The sequence below is a fragment of the Aquila chrysaetos genome, chromosome 1 (assembly GCF_900496995.4).
Source record: "Aquila chrysaetos chrysaetos chromosome 1, bAquChr1.4, whole genome shotgun sequence".
NCBI classification, from domain to species: Eukaryota; Metazoa; Chordata; class Aves; order Accipitriformes; family Accipitridae; genus Aquila; species Aquila chrysaetos.
Window position 1 is genome coordinate 33,679,453 of NC_044004.1, and position 21,941 is coordinate 33,701,393.

General features: G+C 37.9%; 1 protein-coding gene across 1 annotated transcript in view; it reads left to right on the plus strand.

Moving 5' to 3' along the window:
• Nucleotides 1-21,941, plus strand: part of ZDHHC2 (zinc finger DHHC-type palmitoyltransferase 2) — a 37,880-nt gene that overhangs the window by 5,569 nt on the left and 10,370 nt on the right. The window contains exons 2-8 of the mRNA XM_030016481.2: nt 5,408-5,434; nt 8,649-8,743; nt 11,960-12,080; nt 13,019-13,088; nt 14,699-14,731; nt 20,124-20,244; nt 20,931-21,063. Coding sequence (XP_029872341.1) covers nt 5,408-5,434; nt 8,649-8,743; nt 11,960-12,080; nt 13,019-13,088; nt 14,699-14,731; nt 20,124-20,244; nt 20,931-21,063 — 600 coding nt within the window. The remainder of the gene's footprint in view (nt 1-5,407; nt 5,435-8,648; nt 8,744-11,959; nt 12,081-13,018; nt 13,089-14,698; nt 14,732-20,123; nt 20,245-20,930; nt 21,064-21,941) is intronic.

Below are 21,941 nucleotides of genomic sequence, written 5' to 3' on the forward strand. Positions count from 1 at the left end.
ATCAAAGCAAATCACTGCTCTGTCTAGCAAAGAGGTAGTTTTTATTGCAAGCACTGATTTTTTTTCTAAAGGACTATTGCAGACAAGGATAGAACACTTGTCACAACTGTAAAACACTTTTATGAGTACAGAGAGCTGACTTAAATTGCATATATAGATCAGTGTTTTACAGCTTCAAATATGCTATAAAGATAAAATACGTACTTAGTTTTGTGAATCAGATCCAAGATGTTAAACTGTATAAAAGTTTGAGAGAAACAGCTATTTATAGATGTGGCTGCAGAGTCTCTGAATCAGATGTATCTTATCTTCCCATTTCAAAGTTTTAAATATTTAAAAAATGTACATAAAATATGGAAGCAAGATTTTTATATATCCGCTTCCATCGAAGCTTTGAAAAAGTAATTGCTCTCTCCAGTCTTTTTTTTTTTTTTTTTTTTACCTAACCATTACATTTACTGTTCAGGAACTTTGGGTTTGGGTTTAGAAGTCAAGCAAAATTTAATGTTAGAAAACCAATGCAATTTTTTACATGAATTTTATCTTCCAAAATCTTTTGGGTTTTGTGGTAGCAATGTGTCTTACTATGTCTCTAGCTACATGGAGATGGATGCCTGCTTAAATTTTCCACAGGTGAGTGAGAATAAAGATTTCTAGAGAAAATGAGCCATAGCTCAAGAAATGGGAAATCCATTTCTATCACTGAGTTAAGGTCTGACCCAGTGCAAGGTGCCTAGCAATGTGGCTTCTCTTAGCGAACTAATTTGGTGATGGAGTTGTAGCAGGCCATTTTGAGAGGCCGCGGTACCTCTTTGCTCACCAAGCCGTTCCTAATGCTGCATGGCTTTCTCCCTGTGACGAAGACTACCAGCGAGTGTGGGATGAATTCCCCAGGCTTCTCTGGGTGTCCTTTCCATCCTGGACTTTTTCCTATCTTTCGTAACACAAATTTCTGTCCTCAGTCACTGTTGTTTTTTGCAAGCACAGGCTGTTTAGCGGCATTGACTACTGAATATGCTGTTTCTGTTTCTGGCTGCCTGTGGCTCAGGGCAAGCAGGGAACGATGTTTCTGGCTCAGGAAATTGGCATCTACGTTGGCTGAAGTCCTGCGTGTGTCCCAGCCTGATCCCTAATTCTGATGAGCACCGTCTGCGAGCTGCGTAATGAAACAGAGAGGTTCCAATTACGTGATAGTCTGCTAGTACTGAACTGTAAATGGCATCCTGACGCTTTAGCAGTGGAAGGCTGATTCTTAATGAAATTGGCCCCTGCAGTATCGCAGGCAAACAGAGCTGTAACTTTTTAATGACTTCTTGAAGACAGGTCATGGTTTTATAATTATCTCGGTGTCTGAATATACAGGAGTATTGTTCCATTCCTCTCTCAAAGGGTTTTACCCTGTTTTCTCCCAGATTGTAGAAATTGCTTAATGGTTGGGATTGGCGTGTCCTTGGTGTTTATTTTAGTCGTTGTAGCCATAAATGCTTTTTACCCTTATTATTTGTATGCTATTTGACTACCAGTAAGTGAATTTGCAGCGTTTAAGATGATATTTATTAATGAAAGGATGCATAGTGTGACCTACTTTTCTGTGCACTACCAGTGGTGAATATAACCCCTTGGAAGAGAAATGAGAAAACTGCCAGAAAGACTGGTATAAATGATTCACAGAAGACTATATGATCAAATACTGTTGAATAATATAGCAAAGCTGTGTCACTGAATCTACTGAAAAATATAAAATTTGGTTTAAATAAATAGATCATGTGTGCTGTTCAGAAGGTAGGGAAAATAACAAACGTTTCTTTGATCAAATATAAAATTAGAGTGTTTTTTTCATGTTAGAAAATTATTTCCCATGCACTTAAATAGTGTGGTTTTAGAATTATAAGCATCTTGTGGTTTCCCTAAGAAGTTTTTGTATCGTGGTCATTCTACAAATAGAGAAAGTTTAATTTTTAAAAGAAGTTTAAGAGAGAGTTTGATTTGTACTGGCTGCTTCCCCCCCCCCCCCCGCTGGTCAATTCTGCCACATTTGTGCCAAAAAAACCCCCCCAATCCAACCAAACCAAAAATAAAACCCCTTTATTTCCTCCCTGGTCCTGTGGTATTGCAGATGCCTGTCCGTTACTTTCCCACACGTTGCACCACCTTCAAGGAGCCTTCGTCAAAGGTGGTTTGAAAAGGCATAAGCAGAAGGAGTAGTACTTCACTTTGTGAAAAGCTGCAGGTTGTTGGACGTCTTGCGTATTCCTCTGTGTCATCGTCTGAGGGGATGTTTGTTAAGCAGCGCAGCCAGTCTCCTCATAAACACCAGTTGCAGTAAGTGTGAAGAAAGGTGATAAGATTGAAAATACTGGCATCTCTCTTTAGCGTTGCCTCTTCTACTTCAGCCTCTTACAGTGGTTGCAACTCAGGAGCATATGAAATAACTCTGAGTTATACTCAGGTGGTAAAAGAGATTAAAATGACAGGATGTATTCAAGAAAACTAGTTCTCACTCCGCTGGGATTAACTGGACATCTTTGGGCACTTATATTTTAGCCTTCATGGTCTGCAGCTCCTGTCAGGAACATTTGGCTTCCAGGCTAGATGCTGCAAAAGCAGAAAAGATGGTCCACCGGGCAGGTGCAGACTCTGAGGACTGCATTTCATGCTGGAGGTGGACAGAAACTTTGAAAAGCTGTAGGCTTGCAGTCCGATAGAAATTACTAAATTTGGATTTATTAATTGTATTGGTCCTTTACTTACAAACATGTGGAAAAGTTAAAAGTCTCAAACACATTAATTAATACATTTTATCCAAGGTTAAGGGCAGAAAAAAAGATGACAGCTGCTTTCACAGCAATATTCTATGCCATTACCTTGTTAGGAGAGAAAAATACCACAAATCATTGTGAACGGTTGGTTAGGTAGATATTAGTTTGAAACTGGTGATTCTGCAATGTATGCTTGGCTATGGCTTTTTAATTAGCAGAGAGTAGTTATTCCAAGAAGACTGGCAAAATTTCTACACACCTTGCTGACCATACCAAGTGGAGAAAGAAAATCAGAATTTGAATAGTGGCTAGTTTGTCCTAATCTGAGAGCTCCAGCACTTTTCAATTACACATCAGCTCTAAAGATGTCTTTTTTTTTCTGGTGGATGACTGTCTACTTACAATTTTACTGTTCTTGTGCATTATTGTACTGCAGCATCTCTACTTCTCAGAGTCAAATGTGTGTATATATTCCCTCAGCTTCTCTGTAGCATTTGTGTAAGTGGATATGTAGCATATCAAGCTCTAAAGATTTCTCTTAGCTGAACTAGAAGACGGAGGGCAGAGTAGAATTTTCTTTATAGTGGCTTATGCAACTTCTGTGGTGTCTGTCTGATTTTTGTGAAGAACTTTATAAACATGGTTATTTGCTGTTTTCCTTCAGGTAAGGTAGATGCTCGTTTTGGTAGAGCTATAGTCAAATCTCCATTTTAATAGACGTTTTTTATAATTCTAGAGTCGTGGAATAATTCATGTTTGACAGGACCTCAGGTCGTCTGGTCCAACCTCCTAATCAAAGCAGGGTTAGGTGTAAGGTCAGGCCAGGTTGTTCAGGGTTTTATCCAATTGAGTGTTGAAAAACTCCAGAGATGGAGACTGTACAACATGTCTGGGCAGCTTGGTCCACTGGTGGACTGTTCTCATGGTGGAAAAGTTTTTCCTTGCGTCAGATCTGATCCTCTCATTTCAAATTAGACTTACTGGCTCTTGTCCTCCCACCCTGCGCCATTATGAAGAGCCCAGCTCCACCTCTTGGAGGCCTCCCTGGAGGTCCTGTGTTAGGTCCTCCCAAAGCCATGTCTTCTCCAGGCTGAACAAGCCCTGGTCATGCAGCCTCTCCTCATAGGGTTAGTGATCCAGTCCCTACCAGCTTGGTCGCTCTCCCCTAGACTTGCATCTTTGTTGTAGTGGGGGGCCCAAAGCTGGCGGCAATGTTCTGGATGTTATCTGAATGTTGCATAGAGGGGGATAATCCCTTCTCTTGACTGACAGGCCATGCCCCTGCTAATGCAGCCCAGGAGGCTGGCGGTCCTCTCTGCTGCCCGGGTGCTGCTGGCTCATGTTCAGCTCACTGCCCACCAGCACCCCCATGGCCTCTTCCACAGAGCTGCTCCAGCCCAGCAGTCCCCAGGCTGTATCGTTGCAGGGGCTTGTTTCTTTACAGGTGCAGGACTTTGCCCTCGCTGAATTTCGTAAGGGTCCTGTTGGCCCATTCATTGCTCCAGCCTGTGTGGGTCCATCTGGATGGCAGTCCTGCACACCAGCGTATCACCTGGTGTCCTCAGGGTGGTGTCATCTGTAAATATGATGAGCGTTCACTTTTCCAGAGCATTAGTTAAGGTGTTGAGCAGCACCGGTCCCACAATACGTCCCTGCTTTGTGCAAGGTATCTTTAAATAGTGACTTTCACTCTATCAACAAGCCTAAGTTTAATACATAAAGTAGGACGGCATGGCTGCTTGGCCTTTCCGTAGGAGTTGCCTTGTGCCTGCTGTTTGAAGACCAGCCTTGTGCAGCTGTTTTTATTAGGAAAACAAGGGCGGATGAGAGATCCGTATAGCTACTGTGCCCTCGCTCACAGTTGTAGGTGCCAGTATATTACAGTTTGTAGACTGCTTAATTGGGATGGATAAATGTGTGGTGGAGTGGTTTAGATGGAAAGGGAAGAGCACCATGAGGTTTTGATCACTTGGGAGTTTCTGATCTCTCTGAGATACCTGTTGTGGGGTAGTTATGTTTTTTAAATAACGTGACCAAGAGTGTAGTATAGGTGTAAGAAAAAGATTTATTCTCTTTCATAAACGCAGTGACTGATACATGATATCTGTGTACTCCACTCCGTGCCTGACATACTTGTGCCTTTCCCACTCTCTTGCTATCCCCAAATTCTGTAATCTATAGGCAGTTTCTTAAAGGAAGTGCAACTTTTGTCTACTTTCGATTTTTATGCCATGGAGATCTAAGGGTATCGCTGAGTATTGCTGGCAAAACCAGTTCTGGAGTCTGACATCTCTGCTTCAAGAACAGAACATACATAAACAGTAAAACCTGTACAACCGCAGTTAAATAACTATTCTTCAGAAGTGGCTTTTCTTGGGTTAAACTTGGGCAACTTCAGGTAGATGGAGGTGCTGGTTCTCAGGAACTGAGCCTGGGAGCCAGAAAACCTTATAAGCAGTTGGCATTGTCTACCTATTCTTGTGATGAATGTACACAGCATAAAAGCTTGATAGTGTGTGGCCTTAAGCTTGTATTGTTTAATGATTACTCCTCCCTTTTTGGTTGAAAAACAAAAGTTTAAAATATTCAGTTACATCATTTACTATTTAAACATCATTTTTACTCTTTCCTTTTTTCTCATTTTTCAGTGACAATGACAAATGTTGGAGAAAAAGGTAAGATTTTTATTAGCTGTTTATAAGTGGAATTCATATATCAGGTGGTATAGTAGTTTACTAGTAGAATTGAGATACACATCTAACCTGTTTTAAATAAGTGTATTTTTTGTGTTCCTCAGCTCCTTTTATTATCCTGCTGTTCCTGAATATTGCTTTAGCCATTCCAAATAGAGATGAGAAAAATTAGAACTTTTTGCTTTTCTTACTGGCTTTCTGAAGTGTCAACTAAAATAATCCTTATATTCTGTTTTTAAAAATTTTTCATAACAAGAAAAGCTCTTGTAAAACCAGGACTTTTAAAGATGAGCAAGATGTTTGTGCAGAGTGTAACATACTTAAATGGGAGGTGAATTTTTTCTGCAGTTTCTTTTTAGCCAGTGTCTTTGAAGAAACAGAATCGGATATGTAACCTTTTCAGAAGATAATAAAACTGCCTGATTAGCTGTCATTAGAGTTCCTACCCTGAGGCAGTAGCATGTTTAGATTGCTTTTCCAGATGCTATTTTAATACTACAGCACAATGTGGAAGTGTAGTGTGGGGCTGCGGAGCTTTTGGAGGAAGGGATTGGGGGTCAGGAGACAAACTGTATGCTTTTTATGTTTGTGTAATTCCAGCAGATTTTATTAAGTCATTGGTGACTCCCTCACTTAGAAAAAGTGTTTGCCAGTTAAGAAACATTTGCTTGAAAAACTTTTTTCTGTTTGGTGATCTGTCCCCCCATATGAGTGCTTAAGCGTATCTGCAAACTTCAGCACCTGCAGACTTTGAAATAATTCCAGTTTCCTGCTGCTCCATAGTGTGTGGGGGGCAGATGAGTGTGTTGTTAGGCATTGCTCACAAAGCACATTAGGATTATCAGCAAAATGCATTGGGGAACATTAAATTTCCTTATTTTTAGCCACTCAAAGCTTTGGTGAGCTTCAGCCAGTCAGGAGAAATTTACCCTGGCTGTGCTTCTGCCCTAAGTGTTTTTAGGAGTGAAAACTGGGGAAATGGGGCTCAGCCCTACTACAGGTTGCTGCAAATCTCCAGGCAACTCTGGCTATGCTAGCTATTTGTAAATGGATTGCCTTCAAACAAGGGATATGCCATTTGGGTTTGGTTTTTTTCAGAAAAAAAGTGTAAAATAGGATTTCTGCCCAGGGAGCTGCAGACAGCTTTTCTTTTTCTGTCTCAAGGGAATTGAGGTTCCTACATTGGACTCTCAACGCCCACAGACCCAGTGGAACAGCTGGGTGGCCCAGGGTCTCCATTGCAGGGCAGGGAAACTGGTGGATAGGGAAACTGGTGGGTAGGGAAACTGGGAGAAGTGACCGACTGGGACCTGGGACAGGTTGGAGAACTGAGGGGCAAGAGCAAACAATAAGAGCTGAAGTCTTGTGCAGTCTTTAAAGGGAAAACATGGGATAATGTCTTTAGGCTAAAATTTCGTCTTCCTCCAGTAGTCTTTTTTTAATGTATGAAAAAGGAATTTTCTTATCAATCACAGTTACCGTTATTCTCTCAACAATAAAATACAGATGCAGATTAGTAAATGCATAGTGTACAGAACTGATGTAACTTGCCCTACCTTGCCCTCCTCACTTTATGCCATGACTATAGTGTTGTTTAAAAAAATATTGATTTTTTTTTTTTTTTGAGTAAATCAGGGTTTTTTAGAGTTGATAGAAATGTTCTGATAAAAATGTGGACTGTTCCTGACAGATGCTTGTGAAATAGCAAGATGATCATGTAGTATATTGTGCTTGATGTGGAGTCCAGTTCTATTACTTACACTGATGAGATTTTTTTTTCCATTTATAGACATGGCATATGGCTCTTTTCCCCTGTCATCCCAAAAGCTTTGTACAATGTTGCTCCTCAGATTTTGTTAGCTTTTGCTTATTATTTTTTAACTGCCTAGTGAATAAGAATAAATATTTACTGCGTTGCTGCTTTTTTGTGTAAACAAACTTCAACACCAGAAACATTTAATCAGTGTTACTTTTGAGGCAAAACTACAAAAACAAGAACATGCTGGGCTACTGTGCCTTCATTTATACACACTGTCATGCATGTATTATGGAAAATTCTCTAGCGCTGAATAGCATTACGTATATAAAATCATGCACTAACCATACAAGGGCAACATTTCAGATTGTGTAATGGAAGTACACAAGTTTCCCTTTATGATGTTTTTTCATGATCTTATGAATTTATAGAAGTTGTATAAAGACTATTTGACTGTGAAGCTTCCCTATAACCTTGAGTTCTCTAGGATGTGAGTTCATCTCTATGGCGTGGAAATGATATTTTTCACTGTTGCTGTTTTAGCAGTCCTTTATTTGCTGCTTTTCTGCCCAAGGAAGAAAAATCCAAGGAAATACTCTTTCTTTTACATTAGAGCAAGTTAATCAGGCGATACAAGTTTTGGATTTACTATTTACTGTAGTCAATTGCTTAGTACAGTGAGAGCTTTTAAATGGAAACACCACTCCATCCATAGCAGGCTCTTTGGAAAAGTTAATGTTACCTTCTGTATTCTAGTAAAACAACTCAGCATGGTAAATGTTGACTGGCATTATTAAAAAAATCTAAGAATAAATCACTGGCTGTGAAGAATATAAAGTAGTGAATGAACATTTGAATTTAAAGAACCTGCAGATTTTTAAACGCCACCCTACTGTCCTCCCTCCTAAAAATCTAGCAAAACAAGTTAACTTGTTATGGTTACTGCTCAGGTATCATATGCAAGTCCACTCAGACTTCCCTCACTCTAGTCGTTGTTTAGGTAGCCATACTTCCTTTTGGGTTTTGGGGGGGGGGGTTAGTTTTTTGTTTGTTTGGGTTTGTTTGTTTGTTTGTTTGTTTTGCATGGCTAGCAGTTTCCCTATATGGTTTATAAAGCTAAAACCAGAGTTGCATCAGTTAAATAGAATTTAACAAATGTGTAAAGGGAGAGTGCTTGCTAAATAATTATGGGTCTCTAATAGGCTATTAATTGTTCCCCTCAAACTTTTGTAATACATGTAGCCTATATCATGGCTTTCCCCACACAGTCTGTATTGTCTCATGTAAAGTTGCAGTGCAGTATTTTTGTTGCAAAGCTTTTGCAGAGCTGCTGTATTTACATCTGTTAGAGTAACTATCTGTGATATGTACAGCATCCGTTTGTAAGTATTATAATATCACTGGTCTGTTTTTATTAATTCTGTTCCTTTTTGATTTTAGTTGTGTGCCTGGTTGCTTACCACATATTTTTCATGCTATTCGTCTGGTCATATTGGAAAACAATCTTTACGCTACCAATGAATCCTTCAAAAGAAGTAAGATAAACTTAACTTTTGTTTCTGAAATACCCTAGTCAAATGCCTGATTTTGTAGTATTTGAGTAACTTCTTAGACTCTGATCTCATGTGTAGAAAAATACAGATGTACACTGTGTAGAAAAATACAGATGGTGGTTACAGCTTCTTAATAGGAGTAAGTCAGATTGCAAATAGCGTAATGGTCAAGACAAAAAAAAATTACACCTCCTCCAAGTTTTACGGGTTTTTAATAGATTTTTAAAATTAGATAATATTTATGATATTAAGAAGAAAAAAACCTCTCCACTTGAAAAATATGAGTAACTTGAACTAGCAGTTTAAATCTTTGCATAGGAATATAATACTTTTATGTGGGCAAAAAATATATTTCCCTGTGTTTGACATATTGCATGTCAGCATCTGTCTGTTGTCCTCTGAATTAAAGCTTCTTCCCCATCTGTTTTGGTATGAAGGAACTTGGGGGTTGTGGCATTAGTGCACAACAGGTAAGCTGATGCTGGGAAGCCATGGCTGGCTAAGCAGCAAGGGAGTTACTATAGAACAGCTGCATGGAAGAGAAGTCTGAGTAAATATATCCCCAAGTCTAAGTCCAGCTAGTACAGAAGTGTTAAAGAAGAAGGATCCACTTGTCTTGGAGAATATTAAGATGCAAAACCATGTTCAACATGATATAGCCTCAAGGTAATTGATTTTAGTACAGTATTGGTTTTTTTTTATTCTTTTAATTTCACATTCTTTCTAACATTTAAAAAAAAAAAAAAAAAAGAAAACTATCAATAGCCTTGATGAAAATCCTCCCCATGCAGCTTGGTACAACAGTGCAACTTTTTGGCCTCTTCCATCCTGTCTTTTTACAGAAATTTCACAATCCTGAGTAGGCCGTACAACCTCTGAGGTCAAGAGGAATCATGCTGTGGCTGCTCTGGAGTTTGAAATATCCACAAAGCCAATACTTATTTTAGCATGGACTCATAACTCTAGCTCCTATAACTACCATGCCAACACAAAATGAGTAGCTTGTGATTTCTACTGTCTGTTGTGCAGAGTTTCTTTTCTGAATAGTTTTCATTCACTAATAAGACACATAATTGTGGAAACAAGTAGATAATTCAAAGTAATTGGCATCTTCCTTGAATTTCATGCTGCAGTCTTTACTACAGCTTGGGGTGGAGAGGAGCTAAATACATTAAGAACCTACTTCATTTGGTAATTACATAGCAAAATATATGCATGTATATGGTGACTGTAGCGATAATTAGAAGGTTTTTCAAATCAGTGGGCTGATGCCAATAAAAGGCTTCCAAAACATTTTGACAAATCCTTAGTAATTATAGTGGGATTCCAAAGCCATCGTACAATGCTACTGGAGTACTTCAAACGGGATATTAAAAGTATTGAAGTTGGGTAATAGAAGGCAATGTGTGGTGTTTCTGTGTTCTTTGAATTTACACAATGTTGCTGGCAGTAAGTGACATCTTTGTTGTTCGTGTCTTTTTCCTAATCTACTAGAGTAGTGTTTTTAAAATTTAATTAGGGTATTTTGTAATGTTAAGTTACTGCTTGGCTTCCAGTTTCTAGGATGAAGTCTGTAAACGTAAAAGGTTGTATTTTCAACTTAACTGAACTGACTTATCAACTATAGCAAATACTCGTTTGAAGACTGAAAAACAAATAAAGCTTTTGCGTTTTGTTTTCATGAATACTGCAGCTGGTGCAAACCACATAGCCTCTATGTTTCTTTTTAAGCTTATTTCAACTTTTTACACGTATGAAAAGCACTAAAGTTCTGGCTGCAGTTTCTCTTTGAGAGACTTTGAGACACTTCACTTTGGTGTGTACCAGCTACAAGCATTGCATGAAGGTGGGAGAGAAGATGATTTCCCAGGCAGGAAGGTTTTGTAAGCTTAGGACTTCTCTGAGAACTAATACAAAATGATGGAGCAATAGCTCTGTGTACATCAAACAAGAAGCATTAAAAAAAAAAAAAAAGTATTCTGAACCAAGTTTCTGCAGTGAGAAATCCTAGAAGAAATCCTGTGTATCCCAATATAACTCAATTCAGGTGTTGGCAAGAGTGTATTCTTGCTAGGGGAAAAAATGAAAGGTGACCTGAGAAATTCATGCTAAACAGTGAACCTCCAGCTTCTGCTGGAAGATTTTGAGCTTTGTCAGGGAAGTAGAGTGATACCTTCTCTACGGAGGTGCATATAGGCTCCTAACTGTATGCTTCTTTCTGCTTTCGTAGTTTTACATGCATCACTTTCATTTAGGAAAAAATTTAATATTATTGTAATGACTAGCCTTTCTGTAGACATAAATGCTATGCAGAGGGCTTCTGCTTCTAGTACGGGTTGGAGACAGACACTCTTCCTGCCAAATACAGGCTTCTTTTCAGAGGGAATTTTGTGTCCTGTTTCTCTGATAGAGATACCAAAGACTTCGGTATCTGCCCATTTCTAGAAGCTGCAGTGACAAAGCTGACTATGTTGGTGTGTTGCAGACAACTTTAGAGTATAAGAAATTTGGACTACTTCATGTACACCATGCATCTCTTTCAGTAATTTTTACCCTCTCAGCTCTTACTAGAACAATGTTTGTTGCCACTTTGGGCAGTGACAGAAGTTGCCCTTTAATGCAGGAAGATGTTAAGACGTGGTTATTCTGTCATACAGGACACCCATCTCTTCCTTCTGTCAGTCAATCTCTGAAGTAAAAACATCCTAACAAACACCTGCATGAAGAGAAGAGCAACTCTCAAGTGGCTAAGAGTAGAAGGGAGAATGCTAGACACCAGAACAGAAATAAAGCTATCTTCTCTGCTATTACTAGTAGCGTATTTTCTTTCAGTTAAAGACTGACATCCCTAGCTTATATTCACTGGCTAATACTGAGTATTACAGAAGTTAATTAACTGACCTTTCAAGGGAATGGTAAGCTCTTTCTTCATCCTTCTCTTGAAGAGTGTTGCTTATTACTTCTAGAAGCATTCAGCATTGCATCAATACCAAATCAGAAATAATTTTAATTTTGTCTTCAGTTGCCATAAACTAAATTAGTGGTCTTAGGAACACTGGGTTATTTGCTGTAATACCTTGTATGTGCTGCTAATCCATCTTTATATAATGAATATTTATTTCTCTTTACATCTCCACAGATACTTACTTAACTTGAAATTTCCTAACATATCTTTTAATTTTTTAAAAATTATTCCAGTTTCATCTATCATATTCAGACAAGGAATCCCTAGAGAGGGAACCTAGAGGTGAATCCCAGCAAGAAGTCTTAAGACGGGCAGCCAAGGATCTTCCTATCTATACACGGACAATGTCTGGAGGTAAATAGGTGTTCAGGAGACCACCAAAGGCAGGTGTCTTGATGTACTACCAAAACTAACTAAAAAAAAATTTCAAGGGTTTGGATTGTAGGGAAGAACTGCTTTTCATACTTCATAAAATAACAAAGTGACCCAAGAACTTAGCTTTAAGGTAGCTGTATGCAGCTATATTTATTCAGTGGAAAGATTGTTGGAAAGTAAATTGCTGCATACAATTTAGGATTTTAAAGTGGATTGACAATGCCTTCCTAAATGTTTGCAAACTGGCATTAACAAATAGCTTGTAATACTAACAAACTGCAGAAGAGGCTGTAGCAGTCTTTAACTGCATAGATTTCTTCTTTCATAGGTTAAAAAAATTAAAAAATAATAAATTAATTACTATCTGCATGTCATGTATAGCTAGATAGATCACAGTAAGAAACTGTTTTACTTGCTGGTTTTTCAGTTGCAAGAATAAAAGTTCTTCCAAACTAAGAATTAATCTTAACCTACTGATACTGTAAGTTTGTGAACGCTGGCTAGCTAAGCAAACCAGAGATAATCTCATACAGTAAATTAAAGCTGTTAGAATAATAGCTTAAAATAGCTATATTGTTGAACAGTCTTTAAAGGTTTTCCAGTTTAGTAGGGGTTTTGTGGGTTTTGTTGGTTCGTTGGTTGTTTTGCAGAGCTGAGGGGTTTGGAAGAAAAAACCCTGATTAGCATGATTAGCAGAGATTGCAAAAACTGAGCTTTCTGGGTTCACTCTGCTACATTCAGCACTGCAAGTACTTAAAAAATGCTTCAATATTTGCAGCTGCTTCTGATCATGCTGAAATGCTTTCCTGGGGTTCTGCTGGGCTGAGCTGCTAGTATTTACTTTTGTGTAGACTTCAGGAATCAAAATGTGTAACTAACTGTACATTGAGATCTAATCTTGGAACTTTTTTCTTTAGCAATCAGATACTGTGACAGATGCCATCTTGTAAAACCAGATCGTTGCCATCACTGTTCTGTATGCGACAAGTAAGAAAATATTTTAAATAAGTGGTTTTCTAAATTAATGTTTTTTTCCTTGACACAGAAGCTTTTATTTTTTATGCATAGATTTTTCAGGTTTAATGTTTTGGCAGATAAGCTTTTTTTTTTTCCTTATTTTTTTTCAGATTTAGTTTTTATTTACTTATTTCTAAGGAAGTCTGTAACTTACTCTAACTCATTTCATGGCGTTCTTGATGCCAACGTGGATTACATGGTCTTATACATTCTTTACATATGGTTAAAAATTATGAATATTAATAAAGAACTTTCCTTAAGAATGTAACCAAAATAGCTGATAAACAAAAATTTGCTTCTTTTGTTAGAATCTGAATAAAGATCACTGCCCATCTCAATCTAATCATGATGTCACTTACATCTTACCTGAGGTAATAAACTTAATATCCTATTTTTCATTGGATAACTTGCAGGTTATTTTTGTTTAAAGAAAGGAAACAACCAAGCATCCTCCATTTCTAAATGAAGCCATTAAAATAAAGTTTTTGTTTGTCTAACACAAAAGGAAGTTCACCTCCATATTCCCCAGAAGTCTAATTGCTTTCTAATGGTATCTTTCTTTTGGCTGTTCTCTCTGAACTTTCTCCAGTTAGCTTGGATGTCTGTGTGTTTCTCCACTCTTGCCCGCAGTGATTTAAATCTCTAACTTTAAGAGAAAGGGCTTCCTCAAAGATTGATTTATTCTTAGCTTTAAGGCTGTTCCAAATACTCGTCAGCTAATAATGCATCAAACCTTCCAATATGATTGTGAGGCAGAGAAGACTTTCCATTTTGTCCAGCGAGACAGCAGAGGCACTGAAAGAGTAACTGAGTTGACACAGAAAGAGGATCTTGGTTGTGTTGTATGGGATGGTGGTTGTAAGACAGGAACATGCTCCACCCCTCTTGTCTGAGCAGGGTGGAGAAAAAGGGTGACCTGTGTTATCCTATGAAACGTGAGTGAAATTTGCAGAATGCCAGTAGTTAATTTTGCAGAATACCTTAGTTTTGTCCTTTACCTTGTCAATATTCACTTGCTTCATTTGTATCTGATTTTCTTGTACATGTTTTATTAACGGAGAATGATTAATTGCAAAAAATGTTTGGGGTTTTTCATGCAAGGTAAGTTCTTAAAAACCTTGTGTGCATCTGTCTATTTCTATGTAAGCAAATCATGTACTTGGAAGTATATTTAGTTGTGTCACTAAGTGTATAGTAATTGAATTAACCCAGTTTCTAAGGCTCTGTCAAAGAATAAACGATAGCTGAAAAACCTATTCAGAATGAGGACCAAATCCGAAAGTTGAAGTTATAGATTGCATTTTCTTAAATCACTAAGCTCTTGACAGAACAAGTGTTTTGAGTTTGGGTTACCTACAGTTCACTTGTAGGTAAACTGTATTATGTGAATTTAAATAGACAACTTGTTAAATAGATTAGGTAACCAATGGTACATATGGGCAGTGGTACATATGGGTAATTCCTTATCTGTATGTGAATAATTTAAATCTGACACATACCTGTGCTTCTGACTTTTTTTTTTTTTTCCCTCCCTCTTTTGCCTTTTGCAATGCTTGGAATTCTGTTGGGGTTTTTTTAAGATGCATCTTGAAAATGGATCATCATTGCCCTTGGTGAGTGTACTGTTGGCTTTCTTTACTTGCTTTCTGATTTGGTAAAATAAACTCTTGAGGGGCCTGTTATGAAGGTGATGCTTCACTATTCCTAGAGTTAGATGCTTATGTGAAGTTACTGGTCTTGCAGGACCATTGGAGTTATTTACTATACGTCGTCTGCCTAGTTGTGAGATGTGGAAAGAAGTTCATGTGTCATTTTTCTTAGACCTTTCAGTTAGGTAGCTCCATGTTTTTACAGTTAGGATGAAGTAGACTTCTGGTCGGTAAGAAAACTTCTTTTAAGAATTGCATCTTTTCCTCATGGACTTTGAATATTACCGTGGCTTAGTTGCATTGAATGATGAAATACTACCCTATGTTAAAAACCAAAGGGAAGGGCTGTGCCTTGTTCCCCTTACTGAAGCTCCCAGGACAGCTTGAGTGGGCTTGCTGGAAACAGCAAGTTAGCTCTTTTAGTTTTATGGGTTCTTTGTTTTGTCTCATTTTTTCTCCTCTATCCCTCCCACCCTCCCTCCTTTTGCTGCTGTGTGGGCCTGCACAATGGTTTTGTTTTCCTGTCTTTTCTCAGCAGCCCTTGGAACCAGTGGGTAGGCAGGATGTGTAAGTGTCATGGTTTAACCCCAGCCGGCAACTAAGCATCACCCAGCGGCTCGCTCACTCCCCGACTCCGTGGGATGGGGGAGAGAATCAGAAGGGTAAAAGTGAGAAAACTCCTGGGCTGAGATAAAGACAGTTTAATACGGAAAGCAAAAGCCCCACATGCAAGCAAAGCAAACCAAGGAATTCATTCACTGCTTCCCATCGGCAGGCAGGTGTTCAGCCATCTCCAGGAAAGCAGGGCTCCATCACGCGTAACGGTGACTTGGGAAGACAAACACCGTCACTCTGAACGTCCCCCCTTCCTTCTCCTTTCCCCAGCTTTATATGCTGAGCACAACATCATATGGTCTGGAATATCCCTTTGGTCAGTTGGGGTCAGCTGTCCCAGCTGTGTCCCCTCCCAACTTCTTGTGCCCCCCCAGCCTACTCGCTGGTGGGGTGGTGGGAGAAGCAGAAAAGGCCTTGGCTCTGTGTAAGCGCTGCTCACCAGTAACAAAAACATCCCTGTGTTATCAACACTGTTTTCAGCACAGATCCAAAACAGCCCCATACTAGCTACTACAAAGAAAATTAACTCTATCCCAGCCAAAACCAGCACAGTAATTAATTTTGTGTCAGTTTGGCAGGTATATCATGGAAATAATTAAAGATAATTGTTTAGTAAGGTCCAAGTTAAGAGGATTGAGTGGTAGATGGCAGTTCTTCACCACATGAAACCAATGAGAAAAGAAGAATCTCCTGTGTTGGACAAACTGAATGGTAGATGGTTCTAAGCTGCTGGTTTGACCTTCTTAAATCAAATTCTTGGGCAGAGAAGACTCCGTCCTGGGGGAGGAGGAGTTGCTGGGCTCCTCCTGTTTGTCTTGGTCCTGACTACAGCCTCTGACATAACGCAGTATGATTTAAGAATCTCCCCTTATTTTGCAGCTACATGGTAGATAAAATTGAAAGAAATATTTAACAATATAGAGTAGAGTTAATTCCTACATATTTTTTTGCTGTAGGGATATCAGCATGTGAAACTTGATGATGCTTAATGTTAGTAGTGTGCTGCTTAAACAAACAAAACAGACAAAACCGTTGAATGCGGAACAAATTTCTTATAAGAAAAAAAGGCAGTTTTCTTTTTTCAGCCTTCTTCAGCTGTCTTGTGGAAAGCTATAAAAAAACAGCTGTCACGCTATTCCTGACAAAGTATCAGTGAAAAGTCTCAATATTACTATTAGTATTATACACACTTCTCATAAGCTTTATGGTCTGTTTTGGATTTTTTGAGTTGTCCTGCCTTAGAATAGTACATGAATATGTCCTTCATGTAAACTTCAATTTCAAAATAAAAATCCATTGCATCAAATAACAAATCATAAACTGAGCATTTAAGTGTTGTGTAAAGGGGCAGTGAAGTGGTATTTCACTAGGGCATAGACTTCTAGAAAAATAAAGTCCATTTTCATCTCAGTAGCATTTGTTCTTCTTACCTGTTTGCAGACTCTTTGTATCCAAACAACATAAACATACCCAGTTTGAGAGAGTATTTACATTGCTCATTGTTTTTAAGCTAATAAGCAACGGGTGCAAAAAGAAAAAGTAGAAATGGAGAAAGTATGTAATGCTTCTTGATGGAGAATTGTTCCTTTTGTACTCCCAAGTAACAGAAATGCACTAGAAAAAGAGGTATTGTCTTGCTTTATTTTTCCTAATTTGAGTGGATGTCCACAGTTCCTTGCTCACCCTGAAAAAACCCGACTATGTGGAAGTGACAAGACAGCTTTGAAATATTGCACAGACGCTGATCAAACTCTATAGTTTCCTTTAAAGACCCGTGTTCAAGGGTTCTTTGGGAAATATCATATGGCTATTTTGCTAACAAAACTAAGGGTGGAAAACAGTATAGTGGGTGGGTTTTAGCCCCCTGAAAACTTCGTTAGGTCCTGCTTTGCTTTTCATATTGGGATTTTTTGGTGGGAGCAAGTTTGGTGGGAAAGAAGGGGAAAAGAACCCATGTGATGCTTAGGGAGAGCAGGGAAACGGTAATGGGAACTACTACTGTTTTAATGTTCTGCTAGGAGAAGGTTTTCTGGGGAGAGGACAGGTAAAGCATTTGGAAGGCAGAGGTAGTAAGATGGTAGTCATGTCCTAGCCCCAGGTCAGCTTTCTTTTGCTTTTTGTGAGGCTTTGTGTTGGCTATCACTCCTGTGCTAAAGCAAGTACTGTGATAAATGGAAATAGTTAATGCTAATTGCCCTCTAACTACTCTAAGAGGTTTAAGTGATGCAGAAATAAAAGCATTAGTGATTTCTATGCTAGTGCTGCTGCCACTCATACTATATATAGATGGAGCTGCAGGCAGGAATGCAATGGCTTGAGGCATCACCAAAAATATAATTTGTATATAACAACTCTTAATACTAACAAAGTGCATTAGGAACACCTCAGGAATCATTTGAAACATCTGTCCTTTTAGTCATCCAAAGAGAATTTAGCATCTCCTTAATTCTGCCATGCTTTTTGTTAACTGAGTTGCATCACCTTCAGTGCCTTGTAAGTTATTTCTTTGCCTGGTATTTTCAGTAAACTAACTCTTGAGACAGAAAGGATATCTCTTTTTTTTGTACTTCAAAATTAAGTGTTTTAAATGTTACCTGTAATCCAGATTAACCTGGACTGTTCTTCTGTATGAATGTTTCACTGCAATAGCACACCTTTATTTAGCCAGTTGTCAGTGCCATTTATCAGTTTTACTCTTCCTCAGAAACGTTAGACTTCAAATCTAACGACCATTCTTGGGTTTTATTATTTGATACTACATATTCGAATAGTACAATTACAAAACCTCGATGTTTACTTTCCCTTCAATCTTCTGATGTACTATTATCTTCCAGTAAGAACTCCTCAGTCTGGGGCTTTGTCAAAATTGAAGGGAGCAGAATAATTTATGAAAGTTTATTTTAATGTGTGTACTGTATGCAGTAGTGCAAAAGAACGAGAAAGAAATCTGCCTTTGATTCAAGAAATTTTATCTTTGGGGAATAACATTTCACTTCATATTTCTTTTTGCACACTAAACAGTGTCATAAAGTAAAAACTGTCCTAAAATAAATACCATGAAAGGAAAATTGGGTTATCATAGAAACCTTGAATCTGAATTGCTTGCAGTTTATCATGAAATTGCTTACTTTGACATATTTAATGAAAAAGAACACTTGACTGTGGAGAATTGTAAATTTGCTTTCCGATAAGAATCATGATGAGCTTAGAAACATACCTGCTGTTTTTTTGAATTAGAACAATCTGGTTTGTCCTTCTTAACTGTAGTTAATACAGATGCTTAGCTATTGCTGCATGTTTAAATGGTGATGCTAAATTTAATGTTTAGCCAAGGTAGCATGTTTTGTAAAAACAAAACCAAATAACAAAACAAACCAACCCCTTATCCACCCTGAGGATGGGTAACAGTAGTGTACAGTGGAAGTTTATTTGGAATTTTAAGATTTTTACCATGTTCTGATTACCATATATCCTGCCATTACCATCACTGTCTCTCGAGAAGAGAATAGTTGCAGTAACTTGTCCTGTACTTCTAGAAGCCAAAGTTGAGACTCGCCACACATTCTTATTTTTTGAGAATTATTTTTCAGCATACAGGTGCTTTCATGGATGTAGTCTTCTCTTAATTAGCTGATCTTTCTGACAGCAATATCAATTAATTAAAGAAGGTATATGGAATGTGTTTTTTTTTTTTAAACTCATATGGAGAGTTATGTCAAAGTTAGCGGTGCAATGGTAACTTTGGTTAGCTTCTTAATGCAATCAAGTAAAAGAAAGAGGAGGCTGTTTACCAATAAACATGGGCAGCATTCCAACATTTTTCATTTGGTGGGTATAATATCATTACATGTTTAATAGAACTCTAAAATTCATAATACTTCATATACTGCCTCTAATGGGAAGCTGCTATGGTATTAAATGTACTCTCATCATGTCTCTCTGGTGATAGTGTATACTAATTGCTCATTATCACATATAATTTCTTTAAAAATGGGAAACAGGTGAACTTGAAGCCCGTAAGTAAAAATGATAAAATGAGATTTATTTTAACATTTGGATGTGTATGTACATCTTCCTAATCTCTTTTATTTGCTGTCATGTTGTCACTGAAATTGAATGTTTTCTGTTTATTCAACAGTGTATTTCTCTCATTATTTTATATAAATATTTTTAGGAATCTCCTGTGAATACTCTTTAAGTTTGAGAATCTTACTAAGAAATTTTAGTATGTAGTATGATCAGTGAAGGAGGATGTGGACTAAATGAGACTGCTTTTATTCTCACAAAGTTCAGTCGAGATTCAAATTCTTGGCTTGTAACTGTCCCAGTTGTTATGTGCAGTATGCCTAATGGTAAAACATGGATACTTAAACTTCCCTGCAGACTAAAAAAGTAACTGTAACTGCAGTCACATTTACATCAGATGTGCTGGGAACAGATTTCATACCATGAGTGAAAATGGAATTTCAGTAAGCTGTTGAAAGTGTCATTACCTGGTAGAGTTCTTCAGGTTTTTTGTGGTGGTGGTGTTTTGGTTTTGGTTAGAATTACTACACAAGTTTGGGAGTTGAAGCTAAATACATTTCAGTAGCTTGAGGAATAAGAGGTGGGAAGCAAACTTTGTTTACATGCTGGTATTAACTTTTTTAGACTAAATAAGTTTAATTTTAAATTGGATGAAAGCAAAGAAAATAAGTTTCATTACATTCCATTTTTACTTTTACTTTTTTTTTGTTATCAGGGTGAACAACTGTGTAGGATTCTCCAATTACAAATTTTTTCTTCTCTTCTTGGCTTACTCGCTACTGTATTGCCTTTTCATTGCTGCAACGGATTTACAGTATTTTATCAAGTTTTGGACAGTAAGTACCCTAATCTACATACTGTCTTTAAGTGTGTGAAGTTACCACTGTGCGAGAAGTCTAAGATTCCGAGGTATTACATTGTAATCTAGTATCTCCTTAGATGAGGTACAAGAGTTTATCTAATAATCATAGCCCTCTATTTTTTTCTGTTTATCATAGTTTATGAAATTTCACTTGTTCTACGCAGCTTCAAAATAATGAAATAAGTATGCAATTATTTAGAAAACATTTTACAAGGGAGTTTATATTCTAGATAGGTTTTGTTAACTTACTTTAATGCTACGCTATGAAAAAGCTTCAGAGAAATTTTCTAGTATTTTAATTATGATCATCTGGATTCATAACTTATGACATTACCTTCTTAGATTTGCAATATTTATGCTACATGTAAGTTTTCTGAAAAGACTAATTAAACAAGACAATTTTGTAGAGATAAATTATTCCTCACTAAAAGACACTTCAAAGTTCAGATCCAAACCGTTTCTTTAACTTAGATGCTGTCAGCAACCTAATTGCATGTCTGTCTGTATATGGAAGGTGTATAATTCATTTATTCAGACTCTTGTTGTGTGGTATGTTTGTGTCTGCACTGAATTTGATTTGGCTGAATACAGGATTATTAATAATCAAATTAAACAGCTATTTCCCCAATTCTAACAGCATATTTTTTATTTTTTTTTTAGAATGGCCTTCCTGATACTCAAGCCAAGTTCCACATCATGTTTTTATTTTTTGCTGCAGCTATGTTTTCTGTCAGTCTGTCTTCTCTCTTTGGGTATCACTGTTGGCTTGTGAGCAAGAATAAGTCTACATTAGGTAAGCAGATTTAATGCTTTTGTGTTTGACAGCAAAAAATAAATAAGAAATGTATATTATATGTATGGGGGTAGTGGAAAAAGTGGGCAATCCTATACAGGTTCCTTGGATCCTGTTTGGAAGTGCCCAGATCTGGCAGTGTCCAGTACTGACTCCCCAGTTCTGCTGCTCCCTGGAAATTCTGACTTTTTCCTCTTGCCCCAAGGGGCCAAGCTATTAATGAACTTTTTGCCTTCCTCTTGCTTCTTCCCATCCGCAGCTTGTTAACACAAACTGAATAAATTAAAGAAAAAAAAAAAAAAAAAAAAGAGATCACTTTGTAATAATTGTTAGACGCACTAATGCGCGCTCACACAAGTGCTTCTTGTTTGGCGTTCCCAGCGCCCGGGTCAGAGCCCTCTGATGGGGTGTCTCAGTCAGGGCAGTGGCTCTAGCGCTTCCTTCCCACCCGTCACCCCCGCAGAACCAAAGTTCCTCTGTTCAGTTTGGCTACAGTTTTGTTTAAAAGCTCTGAAAGGCATAGTTATTGATTCCAAAACTTTGCCTGTACTGGAGGCAAGGAGAGAAGAGAAAAAATCTGGAAGGCAGGCTGATCGTGGCCCTGGTGGTGTTGGTTTTGATCAACATGACTGAGCACAAGGGGCCAACGTCAGAGAATGATCTGATACAAAAGCACAGACTTTAAGGCAGTGCTTCTGTATTTGGCAGTAAATGAACACAGAGATCTGAAGGGCGTTTTCACAGTTGTGAGTCCTGTCTACCACATAATCATAGATGCATAGAAAGGACTCGAGTTATGAGTTAATTTTAAAAACCTCAAAGAAGGTGTCCTGTGCCTCTACTATGGGAGTGTATATATAACTGCATTGAATATCAGT